Raw genomic sequence first — 19593 nt, 5'->3', positions numbered from 1 at the left:
ACAACCATTTCAGCCCTGGGAAAAAGCCTCTGACAATCCACACAATCAATGCCTCTCATCATCTTATACCCCTCTATCAGGTCACCTCTCATCCTCCGTCGCTCCAAGGAGAAAAGGCCAAGTTCACTCAACCTATTCTCATAAGACATGCTCCCCAATCCAGGCAACATCCTTGTAAATCTCCTCTACACCCTCTCTATGGCTTCCACATCCTTCTTGTAGTGAGGCGACCAGAACTGAGCACAGTACTCCAAGTGGGGTCTGACCAGGCTCCTATATAGCTGCAACATTACCTCTCGGCTCCTAAATTCAATTCCACGATTGATGAAGGCCAATGCACCGTATGCCTTCTTAACTACAGAGTCAACCTGCACAGCTGCTTTGAGTGTCTTATGGACTCGGACCCCAAGATCCCTCAGATCCTTCACACTGCCAAGAGTCTTACCATTAATACTATATTCTGCCATCATATTTGACCTACCAAAATGAAGCTCTTCACACTTATCTGGGTTGAACTCCATCTGCCACTTCTCAGCCCGGTTTTGTATCCTATCGATGTCCCATTGTAACCTCTGACAACCCTCCACACTATCCACAACACCCCCAACCTTTGTGTCATCAGCAAACTTACTAACCTATCCCTCCACTTCCTCATCCAAGTCATTTATAAAAATCACGAAGAGTAAGGGTCCCAGAACAGATCCCTGAGGCACCCCACTGGTGACCGATCACCATGTGTAGAATATGACCCGTCTACAACCACTCTTTGCCTTCTGTGGGCAAGCCAGTTCTGGATCCATAAAGTAATATCCCCTTGGTTCCCATGCCTCCTTACTTTCTCAATAAGCCTTGCATGGGGTACCTTATCAAATGCCTTGCTAAAATCCATATACACTACATCTACTGCTCTTCCTTCATCAATATGTTTAGTCACATCCTCAAAAAATTTAATCAGTCTCGTAAGGCACGACCTGCCCTTGACAAAGCCATGCTGGCTATTCCTAATCATATTTTACCTCTCCAAATGTTCATATATCCTGCCTCTCAGGATCTTCTCTATCATACTGTCTTTCTTGAATAAAGGAACAACATCCGCAACCCTCCAATCCTCCGGAACCTCTCCAGTCTCCATTGATGATGCAAAGATCATCGCCAGAGGCTCAGCAATCTCCTCCCTTGCCTCCCACATTAGCTGGTACCCGGCAACTTATCCAATTTGATGCTTTCCAAAAGCTCCAGCACATCGTCTCTTAATATCTACATGCTCAAGCTTTTCAGTCTGCTGCAAGTCATCACTACAATCACCAAGATCCTTTTTCATAGTGAATACTGAAGTATTCAATAAATACCTCTTATTAATAGCATTAATGGTAAGATTCTTAACAGTGTGGAGGATCAGAGGGCTCTTGGGGTCTGTGTCGATAGGACAGTCAAAGCTGCTGCGCAGGTTGACAGTGTTGTTAAGAAGGCTAATGGTGTGTTGGCTTTCATCAACCGGGGGATTGAGTTCAGGAGTGGTGAGATATTGTTACAGATATATAAGACTCTGGTCAGACCCCACTTGGAGTACTGTGCTCAGTTCTGGTCACCTCACTACAGGAAGGATGTGGATACTACAGAGAGAGTGCAGAGGAGATTTACAAGGATGTTGACTGGATTGGGGAGCATGCCTTATGAGAATAGGTTGAGTGAACTCGGCCTTTTCTCCTTGGAACAATGGATGAGAGGTAACCTGATAGAGGTGTATGGGTGACAAGAGGCATTGACTGTGTGGATAGCCAGAGGCTTTTTCCCCGGGGCTGAAACTGCTAACACGAGGGGGCATAGTTTTAAAGTGCTTGGAAGTAGGTACAGAGGGGATGTCAGGGGTAAGTTTTTCCACACTGAGAGTGGTGGGTGCATGGAATGCACTGCCAGCGAAGGTGGTAGAGGTGGATACAACAGGTACTTTTAAGAGACTGTTAAGATAGGTACATGGAGCTTAGAAAAATAGAAGGTGATTCAGTAGGGTAATTCTATGCAGTGTCGAGTTGGTTACATAGTCAGCAGAACAGTGTGGGCCATAGGGCCTGTAACATGTTGTAGATTTCTATGTTCTTCTGGGTGCTCCAGTTTCCTCTCACATTCCAAAGACATATGGATTAGGGCTCGTGAGATGTTGTCAAGCTGTGTTGGTGCCAGAAGCATGGTGTGGTGCCAGCATCACATCTTCAGACTATGGTGGCCATTGATGCAAACCGGTGCATTTCACTGTATGTTTCGATGCACAAATGATAAATTAAGAGAAACCTTTAAGGATCTTTACCTCCATGCTTGGGCTTCTCCTGGGCCCGGTTTACCGCATGTCTGCAACGTAAGCAAGGCTCTGAGTTAGTGGCTTTGCCTGAACAATAAGTGAACAGCAGGATGTGCGTCCTTCCCCCTCAGCTCACCACCAGGGCACGGCAGCAGAGGCTACACCAAATCTCTATCCCAGCCCGATTTAATCAAGAGATTTGCTACTCCAGTGAGGCCCCTTCAAAAGAACAGAGACTGGCCTCACCTACAATTACAGACTTGTGACAGCTCACACTCCTTTACAGTTGAGTGAGTGTAATGTTGGGTCCAGAAGCAACTCACTCAGAGGAGATAGAACTGACTGCTCTGGTAGAATAATACACAGAGTAATGAGGCAAGAGGTGGCGAGGGGCACATGGAGAGGGACATGAAAGGGCAGCGTTTGGAGGGAATTGGGACTAGCTGGGTGGACACTGTGGTTGACATGGCGAGTATTTGTGTCTGTATTGTTTCACTCTAAGACTCTATTCACTGCAGTATAGAATCTTCTGAGTCTGCACCTGCTACCGTGTTGGAAGGGGGCCGAGCTATGCTTGACAACTTGCTGCAGTACACTTACCCATTCTTCAGCTTCATCTCCAGAGCCCCAAAGAATCCCTTGACATTTTCCGTGTTCCTCAGCAGGTCTCTCCGACCCAGCCAGCCATTCCCAGTTTTCTCCTCAGACCCCGCGGCCTTTCTCTTCAGCTCAAGCATGTTTGGATGTGATTTGCCTGCAGAGTACAAAGATAACTGTGAAGTCTGGACACACACACAACACGGTCAGGCACAGAGGCAAACATCTGCACACAGGCACACCAGCCTGGAGCTTAGGAACTACTCAGATCCCACTGCCACGTCAGCTCCCAGCCACTTGTGGCACATCAGACAGAGTTCAGCTACAGCAGGTTGCTGGATAAAGGGGACCCACAGATGAGCAGGGCCTGGAGTTGTGACTGGAATGTAACATACAGGAGCAGAATTAGGCCATTTGGCCCATCGAGTCTGCTCCACCATTTCATCATGGCTGATCCAACTTTCCTCTCAGCCCCAATCCCCTGCCTTCTCCCCTTACACCTTCATGCCCTGACCAATCCAGAATTTATCAATCCATGCCTTAAATTTACATAAAGACGGCCTCCATAGCTGCCTGTGGCAAAAAATTCCACAGATTCACCACTCTCTAGCTAAAGAAATTCCTTCTCTTCTCCATTCTAAAAGGAGTATTCTGAGGCTGTGTCCTCTGGTCTTAGACACTCCCACCATAAGAAACATCCTCTCCATATCCACTCTATCAAAGCCTTTAACCATTCGATAGGTTTCAATGAGGTCACCCCTCATTCTTCTGTATTTCATAGAATACAGACCAAAAGGCACCAAACACTCTTCATAACAAGGTATTCAATCGTGTAATCATTTTTGTGAACCTCCTTTGAATCCCCTTCAGTTTCAGCACATCCTTTCTAAGGGGCCCAAAACTGCTCACAACACTCCAAGTGAGGCCTCACTGTCTTATAAAGTCTCAACATTACACCTTTCCTTTTATATTCTAATTGTCTTGAAATGAATGCTAACATCGCATTTGCCTTCCTCTCACAGCCTCAACCTGCAAATTAACATTTTGGGAATCTTGCAAAAGGACTCCCAAATTCCTTTGAGTTTCACATTTTTGTATTTTCTTTCCATTTAGAAAATATTTAACCCTTTCACTTCTTCTACCAAAGTGCATAACCATACACTTCCTGACACTGTATTTCATCTGCCACTTCTTTGCCCACTCAATCTAAGTCCTTCTATAGCCTCTCTATTTCCTCAAAACTACCTGCCCCTTCACTTATCTTCATATCATCTGCAAACTTTACAACAAAGCCATCAATTCCATCATCCAAAACATTAATATAATGTAAAAAGAAATCAGTGCCAACACAGACCCCTGTAGAACACTAATAGTCATCAGCAGCCAGCCTTTCCAATCTTTGCCTGCTGCCAATCAGCCACTGCTTTATCCCTGCTAGAATCTTCCCTGTAAAAACATGGGCTTGTAGCTTCTTAAGCAGCCTCATGTGGCACTTTTGTCAAAAACCATCTGAAAATCCAAGTACAAAACATCAACTGATTCTCCTTTGTCTATCCTACCTGTTATTTCATCAAAGAATTCCAATAGATTTGTCAGGCAATATTTTCCCCTGAGGAAACCATGCTGACTACGGCCTATTTTATCATGTGCCTCCAAGTACACCAAAACTACATCCTTAACTATCGACTCCAACATCTTCTCAATCACTGAGGTCAGACTAACAGGCCTATAATTTCCTTTCTTCTGCCTCACTCCCTTCTTGAAGATTGGAGTGACATTTCCAATTTTCCATTCTTCTGGAACCATTCCAGAATCTAGTGATTATTGGAAGATCATTAATAATGCCTCCACAATCGCTCCATCATCTTTTTCAAGACCCTGGGGTGTACACCATCTGGTCCAGGTGATTGAACTACCTTCAGATATTCAGTTTCTCAAGGACCTTCTCTCTAGCTATGGTAACTCCATACACTTCATCCCTCGACACCTGGAACTTCCATCATACTGCTAGTGTTTTCCACAGTGAAGACTGATGCAAAAAACTTATTCAGTTCGTTTACCATTTCCTTGTTCCCCATTACTATCTCTCCAAATCGTCTTCCAGAGGTCCGATATCCACTCTCACCTCTCTTTTACACTTCATGTATCTGAAGAAACTTTGGTATTCTGTTTATTACTGGCTAGCTTACTTTTGTATTCCATCTTTATCTTCTTAATGACTTTTGTCATTGCCTTCTGTTGGTACTTAAATCTTCCCAATCTTCAAACTCTCCACTAATATTTGCTCCATTATATGCCCTCTCTTTGGCTTTTATGACTTCCCTTGTTAGACATAGCTGTGTCATCTTGCCTTTAGAAAACTTCTTCCTCTTTGTGATGTGCATATCCAGTGCCTTCCGAATTGCTTCCAGAAATTCCAGCCATTGTTGCTCTGCCATCATCCCTGCAAGTGTTCTTTTCCAATCAAATCTGGCCAATTCCTCCCTCATGCCTCTGTAATTCTCTCTACTCCATTATATTAGGACATCCGATATATTAATGGGGATTCACAGATGAGCACGGCCTGGGATTGTGGCTGGAACGTCAGATATATTACAGGGGGCAGGAACTCACCGAGCAGCCACTGGTCACGATCCGTGACAAGGGAAAGAAAGGAGGAGGCTTATAGAAAGCTGGAGGAGAGGTTAAATGGCAGGAGCTCTAAGAGAACAATCTGCTAGTTACTCACTACCTAAGCTTGTGCCAGTGAATGCCTAGGTTGTAGGCAGGGAAGTGCAATAGTTTTAGATTATGGGGCCAATGGGATTTGTATACACCAGACTAGTTGGAACTACAACAGGATGAGGAACTGTATCTGTGTGGGGAGATTGGCTTGTATTGGGGAGGGTTAGCTAACCAAGGGATGCTGCACAATGGAAAGGAAATGGAAAATTCAGTAAATACTCAGCCTGTCTGACCTTGTGATGGAAGAAAGATCACTGAGGAAGCAGCTGAAGATGGGTGGGGTGAAGTCAGTGAAAATCCCAGTGACATCCTGGAGTTGGGATGGTTGACCCTTGATAACTTCAGCCATTATTCTTCATGCTAGGTATAACTCCCATCACTGAAATAGTTTTTAGTTTATTTAGAGATATGGTGCCTACAAAAAGTATTCACCCACAACCTGGAATTTTTCATGTTTTATTGTTTTACAACATTGAATCATAGTGGATTCAATTTGGCTTTTTTGACACTGATCAACAGAAAAAGACTTGTGTTAAAGTGAAAACAGACCTCTACAAAGTGATCTAAATTAATTGCAAGTATAAAACACAAAATAATTGATTGCACAAGTATACACCCTCTTCAGTATTTAGTAGATGCACCTTTGGCAGCAATTACAGCCTTGAGTTTGTGTGGATTGGTCTCCATCAGCTTTGCACATGGGGACACTGAAAATTTCCCCCATTCTTCTTCACAAAACTACTCAAGCTCTGTCAGATTGCACGGGGATCGTGAGCAAACAGCCCTTTTCAAGTCCAGCCATAAATTCTCAATTGGATTGAGGTCTGAACTCTGACTTGACAACTCCAGGATATGAAATTTTGTTGTTTTTAAGCCATTCCTGTGTAGCTTTGGCTTGGGGTCATTATCTTGCTGGAAAACAAATCTACTTGCAGTTCTCTTGCAGACTGCATCAGATTTTCCTCTGGGATTTCCCTGTATTTTACCTTCCAAGGCCTGTTGCAGTGAAGCATCCCACAGTGGATGTTGTATGTTTGGACTTCCAGAAGACCTCTGACAAGGTGCCACACGTGAGACTGCTTACCAAGAGCCATGGCATTACAGGAAGGTTACTGGCATAGATAGAGCATTGGCTGATTGGAAAGAGGCAGCGAGTGGGAATAAAAGGATCCTTTCTGGTTGGCTCCCAGTAACCAGTGGTGTTCTGCAGGGATCGGTGTTGAGACCACTTCTTTTTATGCTGTATATCAATGCTTTAGATGATGGAATAGATGGTTTTGTTGCAAAGTTTTCAGATGATACGAAGATAGATGGAGGGGCAGGGAGTGTTGAGGAAACAGGTAGGCTGCAGAAGGACTTAGATCAGGAGAATGGACAAGAGAGTGGCAAATGAAATACAATGTTGGAAAATGCATGGTCAAGCACTTTGGCAGTAGAAATAAATGTGCAGATTGTTTTCTAAATGAGAAGAAAATCCAAAAATCTGAGATGCAAAGAGATTTGGGAGTCCTTGTGCAGAACACCCTCAAGGTTAGCTTGCAGGTAGAGTAGGTGGTGAGGAAGGCAAATGCAATGTTAGCATTCATTTCAAGAGGTGTAGAATACAAGAGCAGGGATGTGATGCTGAGACTTTATAAAGCACTGGTGAGGCCTCAGCTTGAGTACTGTGAACAGTTTTGGGCTCCTCATCTAGGAAAAGATGTGCTGGGATTAGAGAGGGTTCAGAGGAGGTTCACAAGGATGATACCAGGAATAAAAGAGTTATCATACAAGGAACGTTTGATAGCTCTGGGTCTGTACTCACTGGAATTTAGAAGGATGAAAGGGGATCTCATTGAAACCTTTCAAATGTTGAAAAGTCTAGACAGAGTAGAAATGGAAAGGGTGTTTCCCATAGTGAGGGAGTCTAGGGCAGAGGAAACAGCCTCAGGATAGAGGGGCGTCCATTTAAAATAGCGATCTGGAGGTATTTCTTTAGCCAGAGGGTGGTGAATTTGTGGAATTTATTACCACAGGTAGCTGTGTGGGCCGTCTTTGGGTGTATTTAAGGCAGAGCTTGACAGGTTCTTGATTGGACAGGGCATCAAAGGTTACAGGAAGATGGCTGAGGACTGGGGCTGAGAAAGGGAAAAAAGGATCAGCCATGATTACATGGCAGAGCAGACTCAATGGGACAAATTGCCCAATTCTGCTTTTATGCCTTATGATGCAGCCACCACTATGCTTCACAGTAGGGATGGTGTATTTTTGATGATGTGCAGTGTTTGGCTTCACCATAGCATTTAGTCTGTTGACCAAAAAGCTCAATTTTGGTTTCATCAGTCCATGGAACTTTTTTCCGGCTGACTTCAGAATCTCCCATGTGCTTTCCAGCAAACTCTAGCCGAGATTTCACATGCATTTTTTTCAACAGTGGGTTTCTCTTTGCCACTCTCCATGAAGCTGCGACTGGTGAAGCACCCGGACAACAATTGTTGAATGCACAGTCTCTCCCATCTCAGCCACTAAAGCCTGTAACTCCTCCAGAGTTGTCATTGATCTGTTGGTAGCCTCCTTCACGAGTCACCTTCTTGCATTGACACTCAGTTTTTGAGGACGGCCTGCTCTAGATAGATTTACAGCTCTGCCATTTTCTTTCATTTCTTGATGATTGACTTAACTGTATTTCAAGGGATATTCAGTGACTTGGAAATTTTCTTGTATCCATCTCCTGAGCTGAGCTTTTCAATAACTTTTCACAGAGTTGCTTGTAGTGTTCTTGTCTTCATGGTGTAGTTTTAGCCAGGATACTGACTCACCAGCAGTGGGCGCTTCCAGACACAGGTGTATTTCTACTGTAATCAATTGGAACACTGCACACAGGTGATCTCCATTTCACTGATGATGTGGCTTCTGAAACCAACTGGCTGCACCAGTGATGATTTGCTGTGTCATGTTAAAGGGGGTGAGTACTTGTGCAATCGATTATTTTGTGTTTTATATTAGTAATTAATATAAATCACTGTAGAGATCTGTTTTCACTTTAACACAAAAGAGTCTTTTTCTGTAGATCAGTGTCAAAAAGGTCAAATTAAATCCATTGTGATTCAATGTTGTAAAACAATAAAACATGAAAACTTCTGCGAGGGATGAATACTTTTTATAGGCACTGTACTGCATGGTAACAGACCCTAACAGCCCAATTAGCCTTCACCACCCAATTACACCCACGTAATCATTTAACCTACTAAATGGTAAGTCTTTGGAACGTGTGAGGACAGTCACAGGGAGAATGTCCTTACAGTGGTGGGAAATCACTGGCTCTGGAAAGTGATTTGCTAACTGCTGTGCCTGTGTTTTACCCTCAATAACCACTGAACTGGGTACTGTCAGAGCAAGAGATGAGACCAGGTAGATCAGCCATGATCATATTGAATGGTGGGCAGGTTTGAGGGACCAGTTGGATAACACCTGCACCTATTTTCTGATGATCCTCTATTTTATGGGGCTCTATGATACTCTCTGATATGTTGGTTTGAGGTGAAGGGCAGTCACTGCCACTCTCGCTGGAATTCAGCTCTTTGATTTATGTTGGACCAAGACTGAGATGAAATCTGAAGCTGATGGAAGGCACTTTGGCTGAACACTATTACAAATGCTTAAGCTTTGTCTCAAGATCATCCACACAGTCGCTAACCTCACAAGTCCTGGTATTTGAGGTTTGTATCAGTACTTAGTCTGATGTGATGACCAACACCCCGGTCAAGAGTATAAATGTACATTAAGTGATGTCTATCGCCAGGATGCACAGCACTCTGAATATTGCCTCCAGTCTGTTCAGGAAACAGTCTCTTCCTGTTTCTTAAATCAATGTACTGCGTACAAGAGTTGTACAAGATATTGGTGAAGCCTAGTTTGGAGTATTGTGTGCAGTTTCGATCACCTACCTACAGGAAAGCTATAAATAAGTTTGAAAGAATACAGAGAAAATTTACAAGGATGTTGCCAGAACTGGAGGACCTGAGTTATAGGGAAAGATTGAATAGGTTAGGATCTTATTCCCTAAGGTTGAAAAAGTCAGGGTGTTGGGGCTGGAGGAGAAGACCAGGCCAGTATTCAGCTTGCTGCTCAGCAAGGTTTACTCATCTCTGTGCTCCACTGAGACTGTAGCCTGGATCGGCTGTGAATGGCTTCACGTCTGTGGATTCACTTTCATGAACTTCATTTCGGAATATTATTTGCTTACTTTCACTGTTTGCATGCCTTTTTTCCCCTCTGTACACTGGATGCTTGACAGTCTCTCTTTTTTAAAAGTATGGGTTCTATTGGGTTTCTTCATGTTGTGGCTGCCTGTAAGGAGACCAATCTCAAGGTTGTATATAGTATATAAACTTTGATAATAAATGCACTTTGAACTTTGGGCATAGAAGGTTGAGGGGATATTTGATAGGGGTGTACAAAATTATGAGGGATGTAGATAGGGTAAATGCAAGCAGGCTTTTTCCAGAGGTTGGGTGAGTCTACAACTAGAAGTCATGGGTTAAGGGTGAAAGGTTAAATGTTTAAGGGGAACATGAGGGGGATCTTTTTCACTTCGAAGGTGGTTGGAGTGTGGAACGAGTTGCCAGTGGAAGTGGTGGATGTGGGTTCAGTTTCCCATTTGATAGAAATTTGGATGGGTACATGGATGGTAGGGGTATGGAGGGCTATGGTCTGGATGCAGGTTGATACAACTAGACAGATTAATGGTTCAGCATGAACTCGCTCTTCAGCCCCATTACAGGTCCCCGGAGCAGCCTCACCAAGTCAGCAGAATCCAGCCAGAGCTCTCACTCACCCATGTGATAGAAGGTGAAGCACATGGTCATCAGATTCTTGGCTGGGCCGAAGTCATCCCTCTGGTAACACCTGCAATATAAACACCACACGATTCAGGGCTCCACTGCGCACGTGTGCACACAAAATGGGAAGGAGCTGGGACACCAGATGGAGTTGATAGCACACATGCACCCTGTGGGAGGACCAGCCCAGGAATCTCTCTAGGCATAGTGTTTCTGAAGATTGTGACTGCCACATAATTACCACAGTGGCAGGAAAGCAAAGCAAATTTAAGTCACCAGCAGTCCACAAGTGACTGCTTAAAGATCAGCTTTATTTGCCACATTGATCAGAAAAAGTTGCAGAAAGTTGCAAAGTCAGCCAGCTCTATCATGAGCACTAGCCTCCCCAGCATCGAGGACATCTATAAAAGGCAATGACTCAAAAAGGCAGCATCCATCATTAAGGACCCCCATCACCCATCTCTTCTCATTGCTACCATCGAGGAGGAGATACAGGAACCTGCAAACACACACTCAACATTTTAGGAACAGCTCCTTCCCCACTGCCATCAGATTTCTGAATGGACAATGAACCCGTGAACACTACTTCAGTATTTTTTCTCTCTTTTTGCACTACTTACTACAGTATATGTATCTTATTGTACTTTATAGTTTTCTTATTATGTATTGCAATGTTCTGCTGCCTCAAAATAACAAGTTTCACAACATACAGTATGCTAGTGATATTCAACCCGATTCTGATTCATATGGTACATTGAAACGTACAGTAAAATGTGTTGTTTGTGTTAATGACCAACACAGTCTGAGGATGCGCTGGGAACAGTCCACAAATGCCGCCGTGCTTCCAATATCAATGTAGCACAACTGTAACTTACGAACCTTAACCGTTATGTCTTTGGAATGTGGGAGGAAACCCACACGGTCATAGGGAAAAGATACAAGCTCCTTACAGAGAGCAGTGGGAATTGAATCTTGATCACTGGTGCTGTGAAGTGTAACCACTAACCATTGCGCCACCATGCCACTGAATTCTCATCTCAGTTCCCACAGAACAGAGGGGCAGCAATGTGAACTACTCTGCTGCAACAGTTTCGCTGCCTGCATCATGCACAACATTTCTATAAGGGTTGAAATTTATCGACTAAAATTTGCTATTTACATATTTTCATTACACATTTTTATTTCCAATTCCTTTCCTCTTCTCCTGAGGGTAAATATTCACTTGAATTTGGGTTCACACAAACACAGACAGCAACATGGCTGAGGCTAGTCTCTGTGTGGGCAGCAGTGGGAAACTGTGAGCGGCCACACAGACATGTCCTCACATCACAGCTGCACACATGCACATCTATTTCCGATTCATGAGCCCTACCAGTGAGCAGATACTAACTCCACACCTTCCTGGCAGCGCGGGAGATGGAGCAACACAGAAGGGCAGAGTTAGCTGTGAGGACACACAGCCTGTGGGTGGCAGCTGTTAACAAGTGCACACTGATTTTTCGGGTTAACGGTGTCCCAGCATGACCAGGTTTCACCGCCCTCAAGAAGGCCGCGGTGAGCTGCTGATGTCCTGGTGGAGGTGACCTCATTGTGCCGTAGGGGAGAGAATTCCATCATTTAGATCTAGAGGTGTTAAAGGGACCAATGATAAGACCGTGCATTGTCAGGGCAGCTGCAGAAAGCAGTGTCCCACGCACCCACTGCCCCGGTCTATTTGGTGGTGGGTCTGGGAGGTCATGTGGAGTTATTGGGCAAGGGTCTGTAGGGCAGTTTGTAGAAGGGGCAGGGAGGATCAACGTATTGTTTTCAAAATGCCAGAGTATGTGGTATATGCAATTGATTACATTTCAGAACACAGAACATCACATCCTACAGGCCCCTTAGCCAATGATTTTATGCCAACTCTGTAACTACTCTAGGATGAATCTAACCCTTTCCTCCTACATAGTCCTCCACTTTTCTTTCACCCAAGGGCCTATCTTATAGTCTCTTAATTGTTCCAATTCTATCTGCTTCTACCTCCACCCCTGATAACGCATTCCACACACCCACCACTATGTAAATAACCTAACTCTGACATCCCCCTATACTTTTTCCAATCACCTCAAAATTATGCCCCTTGTATTAGCTTTCCACCCTGGGAAAAAGTCTCTGGCTGACCACTTGAATTATAGGTCTTATCATCTTGGACACTTTTATCAAGTCACCTCTCATTCTCATTCGCTCCAAAGAGAAAAGTTCTAGCACACTCAACCTTTCCTATAAGACAGGGGGACTGGCCAACCGGTTGGGGGGGGGGGGGGGAGGTGGGGGTGTTAATCACAACCAGAATATAGGTGATAAGTCAACTATAAGTCACTTATAAGTGGCTAAAACACTCAATTTCGTTTCTAAAAGGGTTTATCTAATGAATTTAATATTGAACACACAGTGCTTATCTTCCTTGCATGAACATAGTGATAAGTCAATTATATCTCACTTATAAGTCAATAGCATCATAACATTTTAAGTAACATTTGGATATTAAACACACAGTGCATATTTTCTGCGTATGAACATATAAAATTATTGCAACACACCAGTGAGAGGACAAGGTAAGGGCCAGAGGTCCCCGTGCCGGGGCCCTGGCGGTCGCAGTCCGGAGAGAGCGAACGACCAAGCGAGGAGGAGTGCGACAGGACGCGTGCCTGCCCTTCTTATAGGTAGGTAGGATCTATCGGCCGACAAAAGTTTGGCTTGAGGGATGACTTTCAGCAGATTGCAGCAAGGTAGCTGCTCTGCTACTTACAAAATCATGAGCCTGATTTAGGTCATCTGTGAATATTTTAGCACCAAGTTCCCCATGAACATTTGGTGTGCTGAACAGGTTTAGAGGTGGCACCCAACTGTCTGCACTCCAGGCCAGTAGCAACGGCACTTCTCGCCGGCCGCACGAGGCAGCCAGTTACCCGAGGCCAACCAGTGATCCCTGGCGCTAGGGTATTGTAATGACCTCGTGTGTTCAAGTTCAACAGTGGGCACGACAGGGAATGAGGAAAGGTGTAGCTGACTTGTATTGTTTCATACCGCCAGATCATATCGTTTCCTTGCACATGCTTTGCGGCCCGGTGGTTAGGGACCACTGCTATAAGACATACTCTCTAGTCTAGGCAGCATCCTGGTACATCACCTCTGCACTCTCTCTAAAACTTCCACATCCTTCCTATAATGAGGCAACTGGAAATGGACATAATACTACAAGAAACTCAAACACAAATGAAAAAATACTCACTCAAACAGAACCACAGCGAAAGACTGCACCAGTCGGTAGAAAGCATGTTCGGAAATGCATTTGGAATGGCACCGCTGGGAAGATGGAAAGAATTCAGAGTCAAAGCATTGGAATACAGTAACAGACCCTTCAGCCCATCTGTCTATGCCAGATATCAAGTACCTATCCATACTAATCCCATTTTCCAGCACTGGCCCAAAGTATTCCCAATACTTGTCTTGGCATTTCAAGTATTTATCTAAAATGTTTCATCAGACAATGTGTTCCAGATCTCAGCCTCCCTCACCCATAGAAAACAAAGGCAGATTGCCCATCCTGTTCTGGCATCCAAAATGCTCAATCTTGTGGAATCCCCATTGACCTCTCTCTGGTGGAATTACATCTCGTGCAGTGACCAGAACTGCACTTATTGTGGCCCCTGTGTGCGTGTTCTATCCCCTCATTGGCTGCTGGGATAGTAATTAAGTTTCTGGTACTGTTCTTCTGGGGCATTACAACAGACAGCAGGTACAGCCATTATCTCACAGCGCCAAAGATCTGGGCTTGATCCTGCATAGAGAGTTTGTACATTCTGCTGGTGACTGTGAGATTGTCCCCCAAAACAATCCAAGACGTTGAGGATGACCGGTTAATTACATCCATAGCCTGTCCCAGGTGGGTGGGTAGGCAGGCAACAGAATCTGCAGGGAGTTAATGAGAATAAAGGGAAGGAATAAAGTCTATCCTTACTAGTTGATGGTCACAACAGACATAGTGGCCATAATACCCTCCCCAGACAAACTGGGACATGGCACTCAGGTATGTCAACCTGAAGCTTCTTCCTCCTGCTGTCTTGATTTCTAAATGGACATTGAATGCATTAACACCACCTCACCTTTTTAAATATTTCTGTTTTTGCACTACTTTTGACTTAACTATTTAATATACAAATATACTTATTGTAATTCATTTATTTTTTCTATATTTATCACATAATGCATTGTACTGCTGACGTACTAAGTTAACAAATTTCATGACATATGCTGGTGATATTAAACCTGATTCTGCTTCTGAAGACCCTAGCAATTTCCTACAGATGTAATGTGGAGAGCATTTGGACTGGTTACGTCACTGTTTGGTAGAGAGGGGCTACTGCACAGGATCAGAAAAAGCTGCAGAGGGTGCCAGCTCCATTATGAGCACGTCTCTCACCATCAAGGACATCTTCACAACATGTTGCCTCAAGGTGGTGATGAAGGACCTTCACCACCCAGGACATGCTGTCTTCTCATTACCACTACCAGGGAGCCTGAGGACCCACACTCAATGTTCCAGAAACAGCTTTTCCCCTCTGCCATCAGATTTCTGAATGGACAATGAATCTACGTACATTACTCCTCGTTATTCCTTACTTTGTAATTTTTAATTTTATGTATTTGCACTGTACTGCTATCACAAATTTCACATCATTCAAATCATTGGCAATAAACCTGATTCCGATCACTCTTTATGACATGGGAGGCCTTTTGGTCCATCAAGCCCAAACTGGCCCTCAGAGTAATTCCCGTGCTTCATTATTTTTCTGTAACATCTTCTCACTGTTAATCCCTATTAACTCCCCAATTCATAAACACAAGAGACAATGCAGATGCTAGAAACCCAGAGTAACAAATACAAACACACAGCAGGTCAGGAAGTACCTATGGAGGAGAATAAACAGTTAATATTGTGGGATGGGACTCCCTAATTTACCTGTCATCCAACTGTACTAGTTGGGGGAATTTACATCAGTCAAATAGACATAATCTTGGAATTGTGGTCTAAATGGCCTGTAGTGTTTAAAGGGAATGTGCAAACTTCACACGGAGGTGAGGACTGCTGGAAGTCTGAGTCAGTCCTACCTGCTCTGTTCTTGCATTTACATACTCTTTGAGAAATCATCCAGTGTTATTTAGGATCAGAATTTCAGAAGATGTGGTGCAGGATTCAGTGACAAAGGTTTAAAAATCAGACAACCAAGCTAAGCATACAGTCCCACAGGCCAGTGACAAGCTCTCAGAACGAGCTCTTCAAACTGTCTGACTCCTACCCTTTTCCTGCAGATGTACAAATGTAATTATGCACCACAGCTCGCAGTGTCAGAGTTCAGAGTTCAATCCCAACATTCTCTGTAAGGGGTCTCTCCAAGTCCTCCCCATGGAACTCATGGGTTTTCTCCGGGTGCTCTGGTTTCCTCCCAGGTAGGTTAATGGGTCATTGTAAATTGTCCTGTGATTAGGTTCGAGTGAAATCGGGGTTGTTGGGGCGTTGCTGGGTAGTGCAGCTCAAAGTCTGGAAGGGCCTTTTTTCTGCTGTATCTCTAAATAAATAAATGCAATTAAAAGATTTTGGAGGACAGAATACCCTGTGTTCCCTGGAATAGACAACTAGAGGTCCGCTGCACCACAACACTTGCTGAGACAGAATAATTAAATTTGCAAGTTTGGACAATTTATAATGTATCACCTGGAGAGTGTACAAGACCTTAACACCCTTAACACCCTCACTACCCAGAACCTTAACACCCTCACTAAGGACTCTCATTATCCAGGACATTCCCTCTTCTAATTGCTACCATCAGGGAGGAGGTACAGGAGCCTGAAGACCCATGCTCAATGATTCAGGAACAGCTTCCTCCCCTCCACCATCAGATTTATGAACTGTCCATGAACACTACCTCACTATTTGCTCTTTTTGCACTTTATATATTTACTATTCTAACTTAGTAATTTTTATGCCTTGGGCTGGCCTGCTGCCACAAAATAACAAATGTCACAACATATATCAGTGATATTTAGCCCAATTCTGATTCTGAAATATTGCTCAGAAGCTTCCCTGAGAGAACGGCTAACTGAAGCACATTGACTAGTGGTGTTCCGTAAGGGTTGGTGTTGGGACCGCTTCTTTTGATGCTGTATATCAATGATTTAGATGTTGGAATAGATGGCTTTGTTGCCAAGTTTGCAGATGATATGAAGATTTGTTGCAGGGGTATGTAGTATTGAGGAAACAGGGAGGCTGCAGAAAGACTTAAGACAGATTTGGAGAATGGGCAAGAGAGTGGTAAATGAAATACAATGTTGGAAAATGCATGGTCATGCACTTTGATAGAAGAAATAAATGTGCAGGCTATTTTCTAAACGGGGAGAAAATCCAAAAATCTGAGATGCAAAGGGACGTGGAAGTCCTTGTGTAGAACAGCCTAAAGGCTAATTTGCAGGTTGAGTTGGTGGTGAGGAGAGCAAATGCAGTGTTATCATTCATTTCAAGAGGTCTAGAATACAACAGCAGGGATGTGATGCTGAGGCACTGGTGAGGACTCACCTTAAGTATTGTGAACAGTTCTGGGCTCCTTATCTAGGAAATGATGTCATGGAGAGGGTGCAGAGGATGATTCCAGGAATTAAAGGGTTATCATACGAAGAACGTTTGATGGCTCTGGGTCTGCACTTGCTAGAATTTAGAAGGATGGATGGGGGAAATATCATTGAAACCTTTTGAATGTTGATAGCCCTAGACAGAGTGGATGTGGAAAGGACGTTTCCTATGGTGGGTAGTCTAGGACAGGAGTGTACAGCCTCAGGATAGAGGGGCATCCACTTAAAACAGGGATGTGGAGAAATTTCTTTAGCCAGAGGATGGTGAATCTGTGGAATTTATTACAACAGGCAGCTGTGGAGCCCAGGTCATTGGGTGTATTTAAGTGAGAGATTGATAGATTCCTGACTGGACATCAAAGGCTATGGGGAGAAGGCCAGGGAGTAGGGCTAAGGAGGGGATAAAAGGGTCAGCCATGATTGAATGATAGAGCAGACATGATTGGCTGAGTAGCCTGATTCTGCTCCTATGTCTCCTTATAGTCAAAACCCAGCAATAACTGAAGCCAGAATATGTGTAGCACAATCACAACTTGTAATCTTCTACTAAGCCACCAACTGTCTGCACCTGAGCACTAACGTATTTCGCAAACCACTCTCTGCCATGACTGTTTTCTTCTGAGCACAGCTCCCCAAACCGGGCCTTTTCCTCCTGGCCAATGTCGTCCCTGCAACAAAACAATCACCATAGTTAGGACCAGGTATATCAGGATAGCAATTCCCCACTACAAAGCACAGCCCTCCCACAGAGTGAATCGTCCTCAGCACCACACCTTTTATTTTCTTTAACAAAACTAAAAAGTGTATTTACATAGAAAATACACAAAGTACAAACATTAAGTATTTACAAGACAGTGAATAAATTCAAATTAAAATATAATTATTACTGTCTAAAACAAACAAGAGAAAATCCGCAGATGCTGGAAATCCAAGCAACACACACAAAATGCTGGAGGAACTCAGCAGGCCAGGCAGCATCTATGGAAAAGAGTACAGTCAACGTTCCAGTCCTTCAGCAGCACTGAAGATTTTTAAAAAATGGAGTAGATTTAAAAGGTGGGGGGAGGAAGAAAGGTGATAGGCAACACTGGGAAGGTGAGGGATGAAGTAAAGAGCTGGGAAGTTGATTGGCAAAAGAGATACAGGGCTGGAGAAGGGGGAATCTAATAGGACAGGACAGGTGGCCATGGAAGAAAGAAAAGGGGGGGGGGGGGGAGCACCAGAGGGAGGCAATCAGCAGGCAAGGAGATAAAGTGGAAGAGGAAAAAGGGAATGGGGAATGGTGAGAGGGGACATTACCAGAAGTTTGAGAAATCGATGTTCATGCTTTCAGGTTGGAGACTACCCAGGCCAATGCAAGGTGTTGTTCCTCCAATCGAGGTGTGGCCACATCACGACAGTGGAGGAGGCCATGGATTGACATATCGGAATGGCAATGGGAAGTGGAATTATAATGGTGGCCACTGTGATATCCAGCTTGTTCAGGCGGATGGAGCATTGGTCCTCGGCGAAGCGGTCTCCCAATCTACGTCGGGTCTCACTGATATACAGGAGGCCACACCAGGAGCATCAGACACAGGATATGACCCCAACAGGCTCACAGGTGAAGTGTCGCCTCACCTGGAAGGACTGTTTGGGGCCCTGAATGGTGGTAAGGGAGGTGGAGTAGGAGCAGATGTAGCATTTGTTCCACTTTCAAGGATAAATGCCAGGAGGGAGATCAGTGGAGAAGTTGCAGAACCTGGGCCTCTGTACCTCCCTCTGCAATTGAATCCTCGACTTCCTAATTGGACGGCTACAAGCTGTGTAGATTGGTGAAAATAACTCCTCTTTGCTGGCGCACTTCAGGGGTGTGTGCTTAGCTCACTGCCTACTCTCTCTATACCCATGACTGTGTGGCTAGGCATAGCCCAAATACTATCTATAAATTTGCTGATGATACAATCATTGTTCGTAGAATCTCAGGTCGTGAGTAGAGGGCATACAGGAGAGAGATATACCAACTAGTGGAGTGCTGCTGCAGTAACAACCTGACACTCAACATCAGTAAGACGAAAGAGCTAAGCGGATTTAGGAAGGGTAAGATGAAGGAACACATAACAATCCTCAGAGTGATCAGAAGTGGAGAGAGTGAGCAGTTTCAAGTTCCTGGGTGTCAAGATCTCTGAGGATCTATCCTGGTCGCAACATATCGATGCAGTTATAAAGAAGGCAATACAGTGGTTATATTTTATTAGGAGTTTGAAGAGATTTGGTATGTCAACAAATACACTCAAAAACTTCTATTGATGTACCATGGAGAGCATTCTGACAGGCTGTATCACTGTCTGGTATGGAGGGGCTACTGCACAGGACCGAAAGAAGCTGCAGAGGGTTGTAAATTTAGTCAGCTCCATCTTGGGTAGAAACCTATAAAGTACCTAGCATATCTTCAAGGAGCGGTGTTTCAGAAAGGCAACATCCATTATTAGGGACCTCCAGCACTGAGGG

The 19593-nt window shown here is 44.2% G+C and overlaps 1 protein-coding gene across 1 annotated transcript in view; it reads right to left on the bottom strand.

Annotated features, from left to right (window-relative positions):
• LOC140740895 (Fanconi anemia core complex-associated protein 24-like) overlaps nt 1–19593 on the bottom strand; it is a 194050-nt gene that overhangs the window by 92252 nt on the left and 82205 nt on the right. The window contains exons 3-7 of the mRNA XM_073070507.1: nt 17672–17771; nt 13709–13782; nt 10434–10504; nt 2897–3050; nt 2306–2346 (exon numbers count right to left, since the gene is read on the bottom strand). Of these exons, the coding sequence (XP_072926608.1) occupies nt 2306–2346; nt 2897–3050; nt 10434–10504; nt 13709–13782; nt 17672–17771 (440 nt within the window). The remainder of the gene's footprint in view (nt 1–2305; nt 2347–2896; nt 3051–10433; nt 10505–13708; nt 13783–17671; nt 17772–19593) is intronic.

This window comes from Hemitrygon akajei, chromosome 17 (assembly GCF_048418815.1).
Source record: "Hemitrygon akajei chromosome 17, sHemAka1.3, whole genome shotgun sequence".
Lineage (NCBI taxonomy): Eukaryota > Metazoa > Chordata > Chondrichthyes > Myliobatiformes > Dasyatidae > Hemitrygon > Hemitrygon akajei.
Note: the sequence above shows the minus strand (reverse complement) of the source record. Positions and strands in the feature narration are given on the sequence as shown.